At 42.1% G+C, this 22,686-nt stretch overlaps 1 protein-coding gene across 1 annotated transcript in view; it reads right to left on the reverse strand.

Moving 5' to 3' along the window:
- DOCK3 (dedicator of cytokinesis 3) overlaps positions 1 to 22,686 on the reverse strand; it is a gene marked incomplete at its 5' end in the record, with an annotated part of 323,062 nt that overhangs the window by 31,343 nt on the left and 269,033 nt on the right. The window contains 8 exons of the mRNA XM_015424016.1: positions 6,862 to 6,997; positions 7,811 to 7,932; positions 8,601 to 8,717; positions 12,024 to 12,107; positions 13,319 to 13,498; positions 14,459 to 14,545; positions 16,423 to 16,589; positions 19,201 to 19,342. Coding sequence (XP_015279502.1) covers positions 6,862 to 6,997; positions 7,811 to 7,932; positions 8,601 to 8,717; positions 12,024 to 12,107; positions 13,319 to 13,498; positions 14,459 to 14,545; positions 16,423 to 16,589; positions 19,201 to 19,342 — 1,035 coding nt within the window. The remainder of the gene's footprint in view (positions 1 to 6,861; positions 6,998 to 7,810; positions 7,933 to 8,600; positions 8,718 to 12,023; positions 12,108 to 13,318; positions 13,499 to 14,458; positions 14,546 to 16,422; positions 16,590 to 19,200; positions 19,343 to 22,686) is intronic.

Here is a 22,686-nt window from a genome sequence, read left to right on the forward strand (position 1 = left end):
GGAAGAGACCAAGGAGGACCACCTTTCCAACAGTTGTTTCGAGTCTCATATTGACATTCAGCCAGAATTGTCTTATAAAAGTGCAGGGAGCTCTCTACAAGTGCCCCAAATGAAATACATGCAGGAATGTGGCAAATAAAAACAGCACTCTGTTGGAGAAAGCTGTGATGTGTAAAGTGATATCGAACAGTCATGCATTCAAGACAGAGAGTGACAACCTCTACCAACCCATGAGGACAGGTTATGTGAAGACACTGACCAGTGCTTTTTGGAGCCTGAGAGACAAATATAAAGTAGCGTTAGGTCCCTGGCAGTCCAGAACCCAAGAAAGGTCACATTCAATGAATGTAAGGAGTGCACATATGTTTGGTATCAGAAACAAGTGCAAGGATAACATTGTGCGACATGAAGACTGAGAGACAATCCCTGGTAGGGGATTCTGGCCAGGGCATTAGAGACCCTAACCTTATGAAACTTCATGAACAGAGGGGGCAGAGGCTGGAGCCCACAACGTCCTCATTCCACTGTTGGAAGTGCTGCATACTAAAAAAAACAACCATGAAGCATCAGGGAAGTGCAAAAAAATCAAACAAGGGGTTATACTTCTGTTCATAATATCTTTAGAAATCCAGTAGGGAAGATGAAAGTTTAGAGAGTTTGAGTCCTAGCAGTGGCCAAAACGTAATCAACATCACAAGACACAGGGTCCAAACCTTGTGACAGCCTTAGTGGAGACTCTTTTCTACTTAGCGGTGCAAGATACGTTAGTGAAGGAATGATGCTTGCCACTCAGAAATGTTGGAGGATACTGCTACAATGCAGAAAAGGAGCTGATCAAAATTACCAAAGTCGTCAGCAGCAGTTAGAATAAGCAGATCTACACCATAACAATGAATGCAGTGAACCAGGCATGATGTGGCCGAAGAAAAGAAATGAACTTTGTGCAGCCTGCAGAGCAATCTTTGCAGCAAAACAGCCGGGGGGGGGGACCCAGATTGCCTTGCCAAGGGATTAGAAGGGCATTCCCCAATCACCGGGTTCTCTTTCAGATAAGGAACAAAAAAAGGACAGTGTATGGAATGCCCCATTGTGGGCAAGGTCAAATAGCCCAGGCCTCCAATCAGAGTATCTGGGAGTTGGTCTCTGCTAGTCAATGAAAACATAATTACAGTGCATACCGTGACTATGTGGAGTGTTTGCACTAAAATAAAAGACAAACTAATTTTGCAGAAGACCAGGAACCACTGGGAGACACATCCCCGTAGCTGGGTCTCCACACTATAGGGAAGGAGGCATCTGAAATCACACTAACTTGCAGCTGTGGAAGCCAAATTGCAGCCGTAGAAGCCAAAAAAGCTAACAATCTTAGAAAAATAAGGATAAAAAGGGTTGCTTTGGAAAGGATCAACAACTAACCATCACCAGAGCAGGGAAAACAATATAGCATCCCCACATGGGCTACCCTAAGCGCTCTGTGTTCTGTAAAACAGCTAGTGCATAACCCCAAATGAAGGGGAATGTTGGAATACTGCCACTGGCAACTTCCACTCCCCAATGGCAGATGACTCTCTGCGGGAAGGGTAGAGAGGTCTATGAACAAGACAGCCAAGCAAAAGTTTAAAGACTGTAACATTATATATATTAGATGACCTGGACCTGAACATAAGCCTTTTCAGGTGTCCTCCTTAACATACAAGAATCATTCGAAATAGCTCCTTTTTCTGTTTGAGGGTAGTACTGAACTGAATAATCAAATTAATGGGAAGACAGGCAACCTCCCTTCAAAGGAGAGGTGGGGAAGATCTTGGGTCTGAGCCCATAAAGTGACGTAGCTGTGAAAAGAATGCCAGGAAACGTATGAGTGCTGGACAGGACAGCAGACCAGAGAAATTTTACTTTCTCTTGTAGAGTAAATCATCATAGAGGATAGATGAATGTACTTAAAGGATTTTTGACGTCCAATTACCAGAGGCTCTTTCTGAAGGGAGCACTCACTGGAGAAGACCCTGATGCTGGGAAAGATTGCAGGTCAAAGAAGACGGGGATGGCAAAGGATGAGATGGTTAGACAGTGTCATAGATGCAACAAACATGAAATTGAGCAAACTTCAGAGGATGGCGGAAGACAGGAAGGCCTAGTGTGATCTGGTTCATGGGGTCGCGAAGAGTCGGACTCGACTGTGTGACTGAACAACAACAACTTTCTGTAGGAGATGCCAAGGATGGAACCTGGCATCTTGCAAATGTAAAAAAAATGTATGCACAACCTTGAAACATCACATTATTTGAAAGAGGGGAACAAGAGGTGACTCTTAAGTAGGGATGGGCATGAACCAGGAAAATGAAGATTCATTCATCCTGGATCGTGGTTCATAAGGTCACACGAACCATGAATCTTCATGAACCTCCCTGTTTACCAAGCCAGTTTATTTCATGAGGTTTGTAATGTGGTGGTGGTGGGGAATTTCCCTCCTTCCTTTCTGTTAGTGGTGGCTCCCCAAGGCCAGCAGACTGGAAGGGGGGGGGATCTTGCAAAAGCCATTTAAAGGGAATGTTCCCTTTAAATGGCTTTTGCAAGCTGTGCTGCACAAGTGAAGTCAAAGCGGTGAGTTCACTCAGTTCCGGGTGAACTCACCACTTGGACTCCACTTGCATGCAGCATGGCTTGCAAAAGAATTTAAATGGCTTTTGCAAGCCGTGCTGTGCACAAGTGAAGTCCAAGTGGCGAATTCACCCGAAGTGAGTGAACTCGCCACTTTGACTTCGCTTGTGTGGCGCAGCTTGCAAAAGCCATTTAAAGGGAATGCTCCCTTTAAATGGCTTTTGCAAGCTGTGCCAATTGTGAGTGAAGTCCAAGCAGCGAGTTCACCTGGAAGTCCATCCCCCATTGCTTTCCCAATTAATTGATCAGTGACAGTGCCACATGAACCACACATACCTCCGCAAAAAACACGAAGGATTGTGGGAGGTTTGTTACAGGTGCAGTCGCATGACCCTCAGCTCATGAACTGAGTGATGTTTGTCACAAAATTAGGTTTGTGACAAGGTTCACGCCCATCCCTACTCTTAAGGATCTGACACCAAGCCTGTTGCTCCCCATAGAGTGTTGTTTAACTGTACTAAAGAATTCATAGTCTCTCTGTGGAGCCCCCCCCCCATTCCTAGCATGGACTAGGACAGTGTAAAAAGACTGACCCAGATCACGGGAACAGATTTGTCACATACATCACCAGCATAGGCTGCGAGACACAGTATGTCAAAAGGGATAGTAAAAAGGCCATATTGACCTGTTGATTCACAACTTAAAGGGAAGGCACTGCAGCGAAATTCTGCTTCCCATCCAGGCTGACAGTTTACAGCACTCACACTCCGCAATGGCTGAATTAGAGATGAAATGCTACGTAACCTGCAGGCCATCAAGAATAGAGATGACCAGTGGAATCAAGCATATATTTGCTAAAGGACTGTAGAAGAGGTTGTAACATCAGCTATTAATTAGAGTTTGCATTTCAAAGACGTCCCATGGGGCATCTGTTTTGAGTAGAAATATAAGATGCCCTTTAAAAATATGGGTATGAGATTCAAAGTGGCTTACCATTCCATCCTCACCAGAACCCTGCAAGACAGGTCAGGTTGAGAGAATGTGATGGGTCCAAGGTCACAAGCAAGTTTTCAGACAAAACAGCATTTGAATCTGGGTCTTCCAGTATACCACACTGGCTTTTGCTACAAATGTCACATCAGAGAGAATCTAGAGATAGTCTGAAACCAGTTGAAATGAGATAATGATCAGTCCATGGCACCAGTTTGCACGGTAATGGTTTGCAACTGAATCCAGATAAATTCCTGCACGAAAGATCAGACGCAGCATGTGGCCTGCTCTCTGTGTGTGGGCCAATACAACCTGGGAGAGGTCTAATGATGCCACGGCAGTCATAAAGTCTAAGGAGGCACCAGACAAGGCAGTGTCGGCGTGGACGAAGTCCTCCAAAACTATCAGTTTGGGGAAACGCAAGGCCCACTCCACCACCGCTTCAGCCAACCTCAGCAGGGAGTCAGCTGGTAAGCTGGGCAGATGGTAAACCAGCAAGACTCCCACCCTGTCCCTGGCATCCTATGCCAGGCCTACACAATCAGTGCTGGTGATGTTTGGTGCAGGAAGCTGCTCAAGGAGAAAGATTCTCGGATGAGAATTGCCACCCCCCCATCTTCCTGTTCACGGTTGATGAAGGACCGAGTCTCCCGGGGGAGTCAGCTAACTGAGAGCCACCACTTCAGCCTTGTCCACCCAGATGTCAGTCAAGCAAGCCAGATCAAAATCGCCTTTCCTAATAAATTCTTCAAGGGAGGCAGTCTTCGTCATAATTGATCTGACACTGCACAACATCAGGCTTGAAGAGGAAGGCAAAGAAGTCTGGGTCTTCTACCATCATTCCTTGGGATAGGGATTAGAAGGGGACTGAGCATGTCTGTCTGTCTCTCTCTCTCTGCTCATACAGCTATAACCTTGAGCAGAAAATAAAATGTCCATATCTTGGTCTCCTTCTAAACCTAATTCTGCCCACCATCATACCTCCCACCTCCCTATCTTACAGGGATTCCCTGGCCACCTAGGCACACCTTGCAGCTTACTCTGGTTTCCCTCTCCACCCTCGCAGCTTTATAGCACACTAAAAAAAACACAATCAATCAAACCCACAATAGTCCAAGCCAAGCAATGGACTTCCACTCTACCCACCCTTGCAGTCGATACGCCCCCCCCCCCCAACCACCAGCGCAGCCGTGACTTGCCAGAGCTGTTGCCTCTGCTGAGATAGAGCTGCAGCTTCTGGACTCTTTTCCTGATGTTCTGGCAAGGCAGTCCCAAGCACACCCACTTTAGCCTCAGTTATTATTCAGGTAATTAGTTCTGATCACCAGCCAGCCATGGCCTGCACTGCAGGAGCTGTTGCCTCTGCTGAGATAGAACTATAGTTCCTTGTGGTTCTGGTTTCTGAGGCCAAACATGTTGATTCTACCCAAGCATAATAATGTGTATGCTGTTTTGTACCCACGCTCAGCTATGCACTTTGCCATAACGATCTGTTTGCTTATTTTTTAGAAATTTTCAGTACTGCCTCTCCAGAGAACCTGCTTGAGGTGACAGTCTGAGGCCTTCTTCCTGAAATGTTGCTGCTGTTAATTTGGCATTGTCTAGATGGAAGTCCAGAAGTTGGGAAACCCTTTCCCAAATGAAATGTTGATTCTATCCCCACATGTGCTGAATGATTTGCCACTTTCATTGTCATAAGTGCTGAGGTGTAGATATTTCTACCATGGGCATCTAAGCTTTCTTTCTTTTTAATCTATGAGTGTGAAACGCCTTCCTAAGAAACAGACATGTCCAGTCTTTCTGGAAGGGGGAGGGGGCTGATGCAGGCTTTCTCCAATATTCCTTTGCCATGTCCAGGAGAACAGGTAAGAAGGGGAGTACCATAGTGTACAACACCAGAGAAGAAATCTTCTTCTTGTGGAGTTGGTCACACAGCCTCTCCACTGAGAGCTGCAGACATACAGACCACTTGCTCTGAGTAGATTATTACATTATCCACTGGAGAAGACTACAAATGCTCTTAGAGTCCATCCATGGAGGCTGAACCTGAAGGTTCTTCCAACTCAGGGGCTGAACCCAAAGAGAAGACTAAGAGGATGCAGAAGATCTTGAGGAAGGAGTAGTAGAAGGGGGACTGGAATGGATGTAGGTGTTTAGAACCAGTGGCATAATTACTATGGGAGGTAGTGGAAGAAGCTTTTTTTCAGTACAGGAAGCACTCCCTTCAGGTGGTATGGAGATAAAGCAGAAGCCGCTGGGGATGAACCTGACTGACAGACCTATTCAGCAGAGTTTGGTGTTGTTGTTGCTGCTTCTGGAGGTGCAAAGGCAGCAAGGAAGGAATCAGCCCTGAAGTAAGATGTTGTTCTCTCTCAACAGTGGACGGGTCGATCCGTGAGGACGAGGTAGTTGGTATAGAAGGTTGCATGTCAGGCAGATGGTTCAATATTATGGCCTGTCTCTGGCTAATAAGAGCAGAAGGTTGTGGGTGATGAAATCTTACTTCAGGAGGTGCTTACAGTTGTCAGTATCATGTGTCCTCATACAGATTACAGGACAGAAGATAGTGTGGAGGACAATGGTAATGAAAATCAAGCATCTCCTTGGTGAAAGGAGAATTGGTGCTTACAGGAGTGGGTGTTGAGAAAATGCTCTTGATGAGTCTTTCACGGAAATTCTCAGAGGTACCTCTGCCTATGAGGAAGGTGTTTTCAGAATGGTAGCTGCTGGTATATTTAGGATGAGTTTGGCCTCAGTGAGGAGTTCAGACTTGTCCAAATCAGAAAATGGATTTGGGGAATCTCCAAATCACAAAGCATGATAGGCTCAGGCTGTACTGTCAGTATCAATGTAGATAATGAACCCCAAGGCTTCTGACATTGCTTTGGGAGCTTCAAAGGCTCGAAGAGTTTAGCTTTCTTCGTTGTGGTCTTCCCCATGGACTCAGCTACTGATAATAGTCTTTCCCAAAGTGGGGATTTGAACCCAGGTCTTCCCAGTCCTAGTTCAACATTCTGCTACAATGCATTATGGCTCTCAATCACTTGGAAATACCCACATCAACATACACTAAATGTCCTTTTAATATCTTATGTAGTACTGGGAATGTTCATCATTCTCATAACTTTGCATTTATTATTTCTAAGCCTAAATTTTACATATAACTTCTACAGCTGCTTAGAGTAGATACACTTTCTTTAAGTGACCCTATACATCATGTTAAATCTACATATTCCTTGCAATGGACTCCTGAAGTGTAACAGGGTATACCTGCATGTGATACATGTCCTCTGCATTTTCTCCAATTGAACTGTCTGTTAGGATAACCAGATTTCCTGCTTCACTTGATGTATGGGAAGAAAGAGAAGAGGACGAGTGTCGGACTGTACCCAGCATGTTCAACGGGCTACAGAGATAGAAAAACAAATCAAATAATTTGTTAATGTTTGTTTTGATCAGGGACTCAGATTTTTTTAAATGTAGAAAAACCGCTTCTCATTCACTTGAAAGCTGTAGTTCTGTGCTTTTAAAAAATCTTGAAATAATGTACTGATGTCTTTACATGCTTGTACAGTTTCAGTTCATACCAGAAATATCACTGTATTAAATAGGGATGTTCAAGTTTTGCCCAGCTGGAGATCATTAACATCACCAGAAGAACAAAAATGCTAGAATATTACAGAAGACACACTTATTTTTTGTGCAAATAAAACAATAAAACCACAGTGAGCTAAATAATGGTCCCTGTGTCTTCTGTTCTATTCACAGTAAACACTAATCTGTTATTTAAATACAGCAGTCCAGAATATATTTTCACATTCATATAAACAGAAAACACACATTAGACTAGTAGAACTTCATTATCCACTCTCACTCCGCTACTTTGTATTCAATTACCAAAGAAGTATCAGCATCTTACTATGAATTGGAGGAGAACAAATTTTGAGTCAAGTGGCACCTTTAAGACCAACTAAGGTTTATTTGAGGTATGAGCTTTCGTGTGCATGCACACTTTTTCAAATACACTGGAATGGAAGGTAACAGTTCAAATTTATAGACAGGCTGAACAGCAAATTACTGGACTTCATTATAACTCCTAAAGTCTCTCTCTGCATCTGTATCTGGGAGCTATGCAGCTGTTATTTCATTCTAGACTTTATTCTACAAAAGGCTGCTATGTAAAGTCCTTCCTTATGAAGAAATTATTAAAAGCAAATACCTATGACGATGTACCAGTTTGATGCTCTCTGGACTCATAGGGCTATGTGATGCAAGCATATTGCTGCGTGGTGTGCTGGTTCCTGAGCAGACTGGACTCAATTTCTCCAAAGCAGGCAACTCCTGTCAAGGGAGAGGAGAAAAAGGTTGTGTTTCTTGTGAAAGAAAATCTGGACATTGCTATTGTTTTTGGAGTTGAACATTCCACACAAATGAATTTGTAAACTTACTTTTTTAAAAAGTGTATCTTCTCTGTGGTGGCAGATCAAGTATCCATGGTCAAATCCCATGGAAATCAATGGGCTTAGATTGGAGTAACAGTAGAATTTTACCATATATAATAATGTGCCGGCATTGCAAGTATGTTCTAATAGTTAATAATAATTCCATCAAAGTCCCCCAAATTTGGTTTATGGTTTCCAGTTAATGGCTATACTAAATACTTGTAGCAAGCATTGATGCACATTTCTCTCCAGGTTTCTATATTATTTGTTCCTACATTCACTATGCATTTTACTCTTAGTGAAAATACATATTATTTATACTATATTTTATATACCACTGTGTCTCACAATCACCCCTTCAGTCTCTTTCTAGAACATCTGTGATGCAAATTAAATGAACAGAGGAAAAGAAAAATGTCCACTTCCCCATAGTTTTCTAATGTCTGGTTTCTAGTAGATCAATGGTGTGTATATCCAGCTTTCCCCACATCTACTATTTTATGACACAGTAAGGTATTTCAAAATACACCTTTTTTAAAAACACACACACCATGATTATCAACTTACATGATACAAACTGGATCGCATCATCTGGAACTGGTCAATTAATTTTTTATGTAGTGGGCGCATCTCTGGATGTACAAACTTCTCATGCACTGCCAGGCCTACTCCTAGGATATGTACCTATTAACAATAAAATCAGAAAGGCTTTGTAATTATGAGCTGTGCACTTCTCATTCACTGAAGAAGAATGGCTTGTAAATATTTGTAGCTCAATTTGTCAGGTTGTTCATGATTACTGTAAGAACATAAGAGACGCCAATGTTGGATCAGGCCAAAGGCCCATCCAGCCCAACACAGTGGCCAGAAATACCAGTGCCATCAGGAGGTCCTCCAGTGGGGCCAGGACATTAGAAGCCCTCCCCCAAGCACCAAGAAGACAGAGCATCACTTGCCCCAGAGTGCCTATGTATACCTTGTGGACATCTCCTCCATATGCTTATCTAATTCCCTTTTGAAGCCATCCATGCTTGTAGCCACCACCACTTCCTGTGTCAGTGAAGTATATCAGGATTCCAGACTGCATCAACAAGCAACAGGGAATAGGACACAAATGGATGGCATGTGGCACATTATTTTAGCAATCTAAGAACTCTCTTGATGGATCAGACCAGGATTTAATCTAATCCAGTTTCTTGTTTCCAGGTTTGCTTCCACGCTAAGACTGCTTTCCATATAACTACTCAGAATGCAGAGATACCTGTGGTGGCAACTAAATGTCCACATGGAAGTTCTCCCTGCACTTTCCCTGCCTGAACGTCCCATGGGTGCAACTCAGCCACTATTTGCTGAGTTATAAGGAGAAACATGCAACCAGTACCTTTCCCCTTATAAGTTTGCAACCAAAACTTCCCAGAGCCAGCTTCTCAGCCTGTGCTACTTAAAACACAGTTAAAGTGAAGGGAGGCAGCTGCCTTGCTAGTGACAAGATACCTGCCTGGTTCTCCTGACTGCGCAGAGAAGGAATCAATTCTCTGACCCATACACTCTGTATAGTTCTGTTCATTGAACCTCAAAAAGGGTATTTCAGAGCTGGAAAAGGTACAGAAGTTGGCAACGAAGACGGTTAAGGGGTTGGAGCACCTTTCCTATGAGGAAAGGCTGAAGAGTCTGGTGCCTTTTCGTTTAGCAAAGAGACAACTATGGGGAGACATGATAGAGGCTTATAAAATTATGCATGAGGTAGAAAAAGTGAATAGAGAACACTTTTTCTCTCTGTCCCATAATACTACCAGTCAGAGCACTAATTAAGTTGATAGGAAATAGGTTCAAGACAGAGAAAGAGAAATACTTCTTTACTCAAGGAGTAATTGAATTGTGAAATTCACTGGCAGTAGATGTGATGATGGCTTTAAAAATATTTAGATGGATTAATGGAGAATAGCTCCATCAATGGCTACTAGCCATAAGGTAACCTCCATGTATAGAGGCAGCCTACCTCTGGCCCCGTTCACACAGAGCATTTGCTGCGCTGAAGGCACGATTGTCCCATGAATTTTCCGGGTGCGATCACACCGGAACATCTGGGGGCGTAGTGCACCCGTGGCTAACCCGTGGCTTCTCGCTGAAGATGCGGAGTAAAAAACTACCATATACAAGGTACTAGTTTCTGGAAAATGCGGGGCAAGGGCAGGCGTCTGATCGTGTTTCCGCGTGAATCCCGTGGCATCTGGCGGCCGTTCATGTCCTGTCGCAAACCGGATGGGGTTTTTTTTGGTAAGTCTTCACAGGATGCGCACAAACGATCATACACATGTGCAAACTTCAGCGAGAAAAAAAATCTCGTTTGCCATGGAAGTGGCGCCTAGTGATTGCCAGTGTGATTGCGCTGCGCCGCTTCTTTGCCGCGCTGCAATTTTTGTTTAATCAAATTGTTTTTAAACTGTTGTTACCAACTGTGAGGCAAAGCACCCCAACTTCCCTCAAGGTTAGTGATTATTACAGGATCTAGCCTGGCTTGCAGGTGTTTGTGATCTGAGCCTTCCTGCAGCTACCATCCTTATCTCTTTCGAGGCTGAACTCAGACATCAGGCAATTGGTTAAAAACAAGAACCTGTGCTCAGCTGTATAATCAGATGGGAGGGGGGAATTAGGAGCAGATGTCCTTGGGAAAGTTCCATCAAAAAGGATTCCTGATTGCATCCAAAGGACCACCAGATGCCAGAGGGCAAAAAAGCTATAATAAGGGTATAGGGGAAGCCATGCTAACTTTCTGCTCATGCCATGCTAGTATGCTTTGATATGTTACGCTTCATCATGATGGACCATAACATAGAGGAATTCTTTAGACTACAGCCTAGATTCTTGTGCTACAAAAAGATATGCCATCTACTGCCAGGTACCAAATGTATTAGATAGAACAGTTAGCTTTCTTATTTCTCTATTGCTAAACTATAGAGACTGTATTGCGTAGTGATATCTTTTTAAAAACCTTTGAAAAAACCTTTATATTCTTTTAAAAGGTCTGCTTTGTTTGTATGCATTTAACCTTAAGGACCCCCAGGGCTGGGTATTACTCACGGAGCAAGGAGCAGTGACCCAGGGGGACCCAGGCTATGGTCTCTGATAGGGGGACATGAAAAGAGATTTATAAAACTATGCATGGGATGGAGAGAGCTGACAAAGAGAAATGTTTCACCCAAAATCCTAGAACTCGAGGGCATCCACTGAAGCTGATAGGCAGTAGGTTCAGTACGGACAAAGGGAAATACTACTTTACACAGAAAGTGATTAAAATGTGGAATTCACTGCCAGAGGATGTAGTGATGGCCTCAGGCATTAACAGCTTTAAAAGGGGATTAAATAGATTCATAGAGAATAAATCTGTCAATGACTACTAGCTATGGTGACTAAGGGGAACCTCCAGAGGCACTAAACCTCTGAATCCCAGAGCCAGGAGGCAACATCCTGGTCTCAGCCTCTATGCCCAGTTGCTGGCCATCCAGAGGAACTAGTTGGCCACTGTTTGAGACAGGATGCTGGACTAGATGGACCACTAGTCTGATCTAGCAGGGCTGTTCTTATGTTCTTAATGTTAAACCTTTAAGGAAAGCAGGAGTTTTGTAACAGTGTAAAGTGATGATTAATATAATTGGGTTTCCTAGGTATTTAATTCAAACTTGTGACAAAATGGTTATCTAATCTTTTAAGACTCTGCTGAGGGAAAAGTCAGTGAAAGCATACTTCCATAATCTACATGGAAATCTATTTATTGTGGAACAATTGTTAGACTAAGTTAGATTAATGTAAGATTAGTAGTAGAAAAAAACTCAGAAAATCACTTTCATGAAATACAAGGTAAACATTTCTATCTAAAAAACCCAAATAAGGCTCTAACCAATTACTTTACTCTCAGCTACTGACTATTTTGCTAGGGATATCAAATCCAATCACAGTACTTTTCCTTCATCTTTAAAAATACAGAGATACCTGTTCATGCATCAGCTCTTTTAGTTGTGCGATTTTTTCTGCATCTCCAGGGTGAGTGGTGATATAATCTCTATCAAAAAAAGCCTGGGGGAGAAAAAACAAATTTTGACTAGGAACGGAATGTTTCTTGAAGACCGTAAAGAAGGCAGAAAAGTCTCCAGCAGTCCTGTTTTTACACTAGTTTCAGCTAGGTGTTTTAGAACATATATGCATATGCAGTTCTCAACTCAGGCCCTAATTTTGGATATGGAACTTAAATTTATATTTTTTACCATAATATGTTCATCCTTCCCCCTCTGTTTTTCCTGTTCTACTTTTTTTTGGTCCAGCCCCATTTTTCTCCTCTTTTTCTTCTTCCCATATTTAAAAAGCTTTAAACAGAAAACAAAAATGATGGTGGTGGTACTACCTGGTATAATCCACCTTACAGTCATAGTTCACTTGCAGGTCCAAGCCCTGCATGGTACAGACAATTTCTCCTTACGTGAAAGAATTCCTACTGAATACTCCAGGGCACTCATTTCCAAGACCCAAGGAAGCATACATTTGATCCAAATGCACATGTTAATCATTATCACTTTTGACTACATCTTCAATTATTTTAAAATTTCTCCTATTTGTATACTACAAAAAGCTGTGGAAAATAAGCAATGTGGGAAATGAGCAAGTTCAAAATTAATAATATAAAAAGAAGGAATGTGTATTGACATTCTCTGTAGGGCACTCATGACGCAAATGTGGGTCAGCATAACAATTCTACATAAGTTCTTTTAGAAATATACATATAATTCCTGACTCACAAAATCATGGAGAGGATATACCTTTGGGGCTATGGCTGTGTTGAACATTAATGAAGACAAAGACAATTCTCCCATCCTCCAGAAAAGTATTTTAAGGTATGCATCTAACATTAGTATAGGAAATAATTTGTACTATGTGATTAGCAACGGGTTTTATAAAGACAGCAGTAGCTTTCTGTTCTATAATCAGTTCCCAAGGTCAGGTATTTTTCCTGTGAAATTAACTAACTGTATTGGGATTGAAGTGTTTTAAACTATCTCTACTTCCTTAATTGGAATATATAAATTATTCAGAATACTGAAATCCCCAATATAAAATGCTCATGGCAATGCTTAGCTGTATATACATTTTAATTAATCAGAACAATCTTAATATTGTTCAATTCCTGTTACGAGCATCTGTCACAATTTCTTATATTATTCATTAAAATTCAATACAATTAGAAGATTGGTGCTGTGAAAGAGTTGCTAAAATAATAAATAGCCTCAGTTTACCTCCTGATATCGTGCTATGCCACCATTCACAGCTGCGTCAATAACTCCGTTCAGGCACATACTGAGAAGGTTGATGTTACCGTGCATTTGTTTGTGTTGGTACTGGCTGATCAGTGTCCTTAATTCCTGATTTTTGTTCTCCACAACTTGAATGGCATTTTCCAAGGGGCTTACCTCAACCTGCAAGATAACAGAGGAAACTTCAATACCATCCTAGGCAGACATCTGGAAATGGGAGCAAGAAAAACAGCCCCCCTCTGCCACTATTTTTTTTTCTGTTGAATGCAGCATGGGGTGGAAGGGAGGAAAGGATGAAGCCTCTCCTGCTGCTGTGCCAGAGCTGAATTCCCCCCCCCACACACACACACTGTTTTTAAGGTGCATCTCCAGTCAGATGGGAAATGCAAGTCAGGCTGGGGGAATCCCCAGCCCGACTCACATTTCACATATCGTGTAAGGAGGCCCTTATTGCAGTATCACTCTTCTTTTAAATTCTGTTTCTTGAGAAACTGCAGTAGTCACTCAAAAGGAAGATGACCCTGAATGTAAGATGACCCCCTTAAAAAAGTTTACACAAAGAAAAAAAATCTTAGTGTACATAACTGTAACTTTTATATGCATGTAAGGTGACCCTTTATTTTATTTTGATGTCATACCTGGGGAAAAACCTAGCCTTGCATTGGAGTAAATACTGTATCAGTGGACATATGCCACAGACTGGCAGCAGAGCATTTCAGCTGATCTTACCAAACATTAGGCTTGGTTAGCAGTTACCACAGCAATCATATTGGACTGACAAAAACAAAACACCTACAAAGTGGCAGGCTACCATTAGTGGGCTCTTCTTAATCACTCAATATTGTTCCTCTGATTATGCATGCTGTCTCAACTAGTGTTAATGATAGTGGGTTTGATCTTATAAAATCATGAGAACTGTGGGAGCAATTTCACTTGGAGTCCCCAGATCCTCAGGATCAGCTTTTTGGGAGATCATGGGGGCTGCTAGGGGAAGGAAAAGCAGGCACACTCCTAAGATACAACCTAATATAATTATATACATGGTGAACAGTTAGAAACTTTTCTACTCTTTTGCTGTAAATATCTATTCACTGCTTAAGCAACAAACATAATCCATGTTACCAATTCTCTCCTCTCTACTTCAAACCACCGGGAAATCCCAGGTAAACTGTGAGTCAGGGTGAGAGTGGTGCGTTCAATCCACAAGCTCTGCAAAAGAAAATACAGAACAAAACACAGTATTTCACATCTAAATAAACCACACAACTGGAGTATGTGCAGAGGATAAGGCCATAAGAAAATCCCTGCTGGATTTCATCCATGTGATCCCCTATCCAAGAATGGCTAGGCAGGTGTTTCCACAAACTGGACACTGAAGGTAACAGCTTTCCCTGTTTGTTTGCTCCACCAGGGATTGCTATTCAGAAGCATGTTGCATCTTCTGGCAGCAAATTTCGTAAATCATGCAGTGTGAAAAAATCCTGAGAACTAGAGAAAAGTTCTCTGTTCATCCACTTTAACCACACAGTACATCATTTTATAAACCTGTTGTCCCTTTTTGATGATAGCCACCAGTTTAAGTCGCTTTAAAAGAAGATTGCAAAAATTAATGGAGGATAAAGATATCAATGACTATTAATAATCTTTTCTAAATGGAACCAGGTTGGGTAATGCACCTCTGAACATCAGTCGCTAAGGAAGCAAACAGGGAGGGTGAGTACTTTCATCAGTCAGTGTGTGAACTTCCTGGGAACAATTTGCTACCCACTGTTGGAAGCAGGATGCAGGATTCTGGGTTCGTCTTACATTCGTAACCCATTTTAGAATGGCAACTAAGACAATCTGGTGAAAGTATGATTAACAAGTATGGCTTTTCCTTTGAGTATTTCTACTCACTGGATGAAGTCTCTATTTTCCAGATTATTAAACGGAGACTGCTTGACCTGGAACTTCAAGTCTTATGTCCTACACAATTTATCATATTTTCTCAGGCCCAGTTGAATCTCCCAATTCAATATGGCCAGATGGCCCACTATTTTTACAACTTAGTCCAGCCTGCGCACCGTAGAGCCTTTACACTAGCCCAACTAAATGTATTCCCTTCAAAAGATCTTTGAGGTCGGTTTAAGAAAATCCCCTTTCATGAAAGGTTATGTTCTTGTCCTTTAAAATCCGTGGACTCAATATATCATATTATGTTTGACTGTCAATTTCACTCAGTCTTACGCAAAGAATTGTTGTCATCTTTATTTCCTCATAATTATAGTTCTAATAGGGAAAAAGTTATTCAAAATCTACTAAAGGATGCTAATCCTAATATTACAGCTATAGTGGCCAAGTTTCTTGCCAAAGTAGTCAAAGATAGATCTATTCTAGTAAATGATGGATTCATATTGCTTATAATGTCTTATATATCCATGCCGCGTTACTGTACATCTATGTATCTTACTGCTATGCCATTAAAGGTATTTGACTTTGACTTTGAACAAGTTTACAACATTTAATTTCAATAGACTCTACTTATAAAGTTCATGGCTTAAGCTGTTTTATACCCTGAAGGAAAAAAAATCTGAATCCCAAATCTGAATTCCAATTTTTAAGATAGCAAGAACTTTCTGTGTCCTTCACATTTTGGGGGGTTTCAGAAGCTCATATTTGTTTTATTAGCCACTTTTTAAAATAACATTGTTTAAGATGCTTTTAAGAGGATGAATCATTATTATGCAAGAAAAAAGTGCATAAATTATGTTTTCCTATTTAATCTATTCAATGTGTTGGATCCTACTGCGTCTTTCAGATACACATGAGTACCTCCAGAGCAAGGAAACTCTCTGGAGGATCCTCTGCTAGAGAAATGCTTCTTCTGCTGGAAGAGGACCCTGTATTCAGCTGAACAGAATTGTGAGATACAACTCATTACAATTATTACGTTTTAGTGCATTTTATTTATTTGCTTTTATTACCGTCTGATACTTTATAGGGTATTTTTAGATAGTAATTACCTAAGGCTACTGTTTCAAGCATGCATCTAACTTATGGAACACAAATGCATCCAGGATAAACAGAATACTTCTAAGCATTCCAACCTTAAATTCATTTTCCTTGTCTTTTGGGCCTTTATGGAATGGCCTGTCATAGCGGAACTTCCTGATGTTGTTAACTCGATAAAAACTCTTTATACGATCAGGAACACGGTCCATTTGTAGCACATCAATAATATCTGGAATGGGAGTCACTGCATAGATCTGCAAATCTGTGAAAAATCCCAGTCAAAGAAAAAAACAATACATAGCACCCAACAGGATAAGCCAGGTCAGTTTTCCACATTACACTGTTAACTGGCATATGCCACACTTGCATTATACACCTGCCCGGGGATGGCTGCACTGCACCCGGACTCATCCCCCGCCCCCAGCAGCAGTTGGTCTCGCCCTGCCAGGAGGCAGAAAATATCAGCCCCCTGTGCAAGCAGCCTGCAACATACCCTGTCACTGCACAAACCCGACTCACCCTGACTGGAGATTCAAGGTGAGACGGGTGCAGCAGCAAGGAGAAGATTGGTGGCAGGGGCAGCATGAAGGGCGGAGAACCCAATGAGCCCGGCGGAGGGGGGGGGACGCACACAGACAAAGGCCAGCTGGGATGACACGAAGCCAGGGGCATGGCCTGTCCATGCTAAGAGCTTGTCATCCTCCAGAGACGGCAATACGACACGGCCACATGAGGTCAGTCCACCGACAGAGACCTGTGGTCAAGGGGGTGGGCACAACCTGTGCCGAGGGAATGGAGACCCAGGGGCAGGCCCAGAGGATGGGAGAAACGAGGCCTGGGCCAGTAGAGGGCGTCCTAAGCTGATGGGCAGAGGCCCTGCCATCGGGGTAAACAGGGGTCATGGTCAAGCTGGGAGGTGGAGGGGATAAACGGAGGCTCCAAGAATGAGGCTGGGGAGGAAAAAGCCATTGCTAGGAAGTCCTGGTAGCGTGACAGCTGACACTCTGGCTGGGAGGAGAAGCCAACACAATGGAGGGCAGTGTACCCCCGATATGCAAGTGAGGCGTGACAATACCTATTAAAACTATTAAACTATTAAAACATCTGAAGATGATATATGTCTTTTTAAAGCAAGTACATATGATCAACTGATGCAGTAGTGCAGCTGCAGTTTCCAGTAGGTCCTTGCCATTTGAATCCATATATGTATTCAAATTATACAATTTTAGCAGATAAAGTGTATAAGACATAATTGACAAAAATATAATGTGAAAAGTGCCCTTCAATATGATTTCCAAATAAAATACTATTTCTCTTATACTGAGTTTACACAAAACCGTTGTCTGTATTTAAGCTGTTTTTTGTGTGGCGGCAGATGGAGAATTGAGGGAAGAGTGTTTGCCCCTCCCACATCACATGATTTTTGGGCAGGAAACTCATGCTGTTTAGTGAAGGGAGGTGGAGCACTCTTGGAATACTAGAAAATTCTTTAGAAATGCTCGCTAGTTCCTCTCTGTGGCAGGCCTGCAGAAGCGCAGTCCCATGTTGGATTACCCAGAAGCCACGAAGATTAAGAATGCCTTGCTTACCTCAGTGTGCAGCCGCCCTTTTGGTTCCTGGTAGAGGAGACAGGGGACCTGTTTGAGCTGAAAGCTGGGAGACATTAGCCACAAAGTGTGGATTTTGCTCTCCCTGTTTCCACCAAGTGCTTGCCCAGTGGTGTTAAGTGCTCTGTGTGTGCATTTCCTGCCACCAAGGTGCTACGCCGATCATTCTAAGTCTGCATAGAAGGGAGCTGTCAGACAGCATCCCATGTCACATATCCTACCTCATGAGTTGTGGGTGACCTGCTGGAAGCATTTGTAGGGCAGGGGGGTCATTGATTAGGTGCTGGGAAGGGGGCAAGGCTGGCCCATGGGAGGGTGATGACTGGGTGCACCCTTAGTTAGTATCCGGAGCTACTAGGGATTCTGTGGGTGTGGCCAGAGCAATGGGAAATAAATTATCGAGGTCCTTCTTGTATAGTTCTTCTGTGTATTCTTGCCATCTCTTCCTAATCTCTTCTGCATCTGTTATGTCCCTACCATTTTTGTCTTTTATCATGGCCAGCTTTGCACGGAATGTTCCCTTGATTTCTCCAATTTTCTCGAAGAGATCTCTCGTCCTTCCCATTCTACTGCTTTCCTCTGTTACTTTGCATTGTTCATTCAGGAAGGCCTCCTTATCTCTCCTTGCTGTTCTCTGGAAATCTGCATTCTGTTGGGTAAATCTTTCCTTTTCACCTTTGCCTATCACTTCCTTCTTTCCTCTGCTATTTGTAAAGCCTCATTAGACAACCACTTTGCTTTCTTGCATTTCTTTTTCTTTGGGATGGTGCTGATTGCTGCCTCCTGTACAATGTCACAAACCTCCATACATAGTTTTTTAGGCACTTTGTCTATCAAATCTAGTCCCTTAAACTTATTCTTCCCCTCCACTGTATATTAATAAGGGATGTGATCTAGGTCAAACCTGAATGGCCTAGTGGTTTTCCAAACTTTATTCAGTTTAAGCCTGAATTTTGCAATGAGTAGCTCATGATCTGAGCCACAGTCAGCTCCGTGCAACTTACAACATAAAAATAATAAAACAAAATATTAAAAGAATATTTGAAGGAATATACAGTTAAGAATTTGCACAATGATTTCCTTCACAATTTTGCCAACTTTGATTTTTATTTTACTTTTGAGCAAAAAACGAGTTACCCATTTACTATTTTTTTTAAAAAAAGTAATATAAAAGATCAAAATTCTTATAGATATGTCTTAACCATTATATTTTTCCATCTTATAGTAGTCTGATTAACATTAGACCAATTCTGCGTTAAAGGATACACTGAGCATCACATTGTAGGATGCTATCATCTGGGTGATTTGGGTGTTGCATTGCAATGGCCTGTGGAAACTCACTAAGCATCCTTTGTTGGAAGGCCTCCAATCTCTCATAGTCATGGCCTCGACAAACATACTCTTTGTTCTGAAAAAAAAAGATAAAAGAAAGAAGTGTGAAAGCTGAAGTGTTTTCTTATCATTGTAGACAGAAAATCCCCTCAAAATAAATGTTCCTTAGGATATTATCTTAAAAATTCCCATTTATTAATTTCTGGACCTACACATCAATTTAAATCAATGAAAATATTATTATTGTTGATTCTCCAACATCAAATTCCCAACCTGTGAAATACTTTAGTTAATGGATCCAATCTCAGAAATGTCTGTTTACTGGATCATTAAACAGAAAGCAGAAGGATGAAGCTTTATGTGGTAGCTAATTTTATTAATTCCCACACCACTATGAAAGATTACAATAAAGCTGTGTTACAGAATAAATATGGATGCAGACATTCTTAATGTCCATAAATTTTATGTCAATAAATTTTATCTGATGAATGGTGCTTTCACTCTCAAAAGCTCATACCCTTAAAGTCTTGTTGATTTCTAAGGCGCTACTGGACTCAGATCTAACTGTTGTATTGCATACCAACAGCTGTTCTACTGCAGCGCTTTTGAAAATAACGGTACTCGGAAACTCCAGCTGATCCAGAATGCCGTGGATCGAATATTAGCAGGAGCTAGAAGGAACATGCATATTACTCGCATTCTGCAGATGCTCCAATGGCTCTTCAGGACCTCCTGATGGCACTGGTATTTCTGGCCACTGTGGGATACAGAGTGTTGGACTGGATGGGCCTTTGGCCTGATCCAACATTGGCATCTCTTATGTTCTTATGTTCTTATGTTCTTATGTTAACAGCTGTGCCAGAGCTTCTGACTGACCCAAGGTCACATTAGCAGGTGCAAGTGGAGGAGTGGGGAATCAAACCCGGTTCTCCCAGATTAGAGTCTGCGCACTTCACCACTACACCAAACTGAAATTGCTGAGTAGTCGGGTTAGAACAGATAAAAGGAAGTACTTCTTCACCCAAAGAGTGATTAACACATAGAATTCACTGCCACAGGAGGTGGTGGTGGCTTCAAGAGGGAATTAGATAAATATATGGAGCAGAGATCCATCAGTGGCTATTAGCCACAAGGTATAGATAGGAACTCTGGGGCAAGTGATGCACTGTATTCTTGGTGCTTGCGGAGGGGCAACAGTGTCCTGGCCCCACTGCTGGACCTCCTGATGGCACCTGGTATTTTTGGCCACTGTGACACTGTTTTGGACTGGATGGGCCATTGGCCTGATCCAACATTGGCTTCTCTGATGTTCTTATGTCAGCAATGGCTTCTGCAAAATCAACAACTGCCTGTACACATGTTTTCTCCAGTGGAATGGCCTATCCAAGGAAGTCAGGAAAACTCTCAGTCTCCCATGAATTATGCAAAAGAGGACTTTTCTGTGCATTGCATTGTACCCTAGTTTAAGGTATTGTACAAAATTATTCACAAACTTATTTGGATAAATGATTGCAACTGTGGCCTATACAGCTGCATAAAGCTTATTGTAAGTAGGATCCTATTTATGCAATTTCTGTCCTGCTTAATGTATGTTTTTTCTGGTGATTCCAGACTTCTAAAATCCTAATACATTGGTTATTGAATGTCCAATTTTGTTGATTGTACTGACTCACTATGTATAATCTGCCTTGAGACCCTGTTAGAAAGGCAGACCATAACTAAATTGTATGTTTCAATTCTAGTCAATTGTAGAAAATACTGATATAATAATGGGGTTTTCCACACAGAGATAATTTCCTGTGGTTTTCCACTGCTGGTGCAGTTGCCAGTCAGCGCAGCAGCAACAGGACTTCCAAATGGTGAGTTTCCCTGAATTTTAGCAGCCCTCTGTAGCTGTAATTTCTCTCCTTACACCAAGGGCTTAACAAAAAAACCAAAAACAAAACAACCCTTGAGTATCACCAGGTTGCTAAAGCACTATAAAATGGTGATCTACTGCCACAATCTCCCAATTTCCAACTTTCATTAAAAAACCCAACTCTCTAGCCCTTTTGATTGTGGAGTTGTAAGGGGGAAAGTACAAACTGTACATTATATAGCACCACAACAAAAAGGGCTAGAAACTTGCATTGAAATGCAAAACTAGGAACTATGGTTGCCAGGTCCAATTCAAGAAATATCTGGGGACTTTGGGGGTGGAACCAGGAGCATGCCACATCCTGTGATGTTACTTCTAGGTCCACCCCCCATATCCAGAAGGTTCCTGTGATTCCATGGTAGGAGCTTGTGCTTCTAACACTGGTTGCTCTCAACTCATTCTCCACCCAAGCCACATACACTGGTACCATTTAGGGTTGCCAGGTGAGGCTGACAAGCTGGAAGGGAAGGTTCCAGGAGCCTCCACAAGGGGGAGGGAAGAAGCACGATTGAACTCCGAAAGGAGTTCTGGCTGTCACATTTAAAGGGGCCGTCACATTTAATGGATTGATTCTCCATTAGACCCTATGGGGACCGGTCTCCATAGGGTATAATGGAGTGCCAGCAAACATTTCCCCCCTTCCCTGCTTTCTGATAACCATGTTTCTCCCAGTCTAGTTTCTCTTCTCCACTTTCACCTGTTTTTCTCTGTTGATATCTGCCCTTTTCCAAGAAGCCTCCACTATATTTATACACATTTCCTAGATAAAACAATTATCTCAAAATACCTAATACATTCAGATTTCAGCTCTGAAACTTCAGGACCCGTTAAGCCACTCACTGTTATATGTATATATTCTTATTACTGCATGTATTGATTGATTGTATCTTTATCTAGCTTGGCAGCCAAAACTGGCTGTCATAGTTGCTCATAGCAATCCAAATATGGTATGACAAATCAATAAAAGTTGTCCTTTGGGAAAAGAGTCTCAGGTGGCTACTTCCTGACTCTCTGATGGTGGAGGAAGGAGTTTCTCTGCTGGAGCTGTGGCTGGTGGTGGTACAGGGCCCAGCTCCCCTTAGGGCTTGGTCCTTGCTCCCCCCCCCACCATTTAAAGGGAAGTTTCCCTTTAAATGATAGGAAAAAAGCAGGGGCGTGATGACATCACACAGAGTGACATCATTGCATTGGGGGTGGCCATATCCCCTCCTGGAACACCTCCTAATCCCCCCACCGGGCCACCGGGGAGAAGATAGGACCTGGCAGCCCTACCTCCCCTTTCCTCCATTTTGTGTTTGCTATAATGCTTATATTCATTATACAATGCTTAAGCTCAATGCATATGCTTGGGCTTAATGCTTATGCTCATGATACAATGCTTATGCTCATTTTGTGTTTGCTACAGTGCTTATGGTCATTATTATTATTATTATACCAGTTGTTTCATATTTCTCTTTAATTACATTTATTTAGTTAAGATAAAAGGAGCAAAACCGCACACA

Source organism: Gekko japonicus, unplaced genomic scaffold (genome assembly GCF_001447785.1).
Source record: "Gekko japonicus isolate JY-2015 unplaced genomic scaffold, Gekko_japonicus_V1.1 scaffold477, whole genome shotgun sequence".
NCBI classification, from domain to species: Eukaryota; Metazoa; Chordata; class Lepidosauria; order Squamata; family Gekkonidae; genus Gekko; species Gekko japonicus.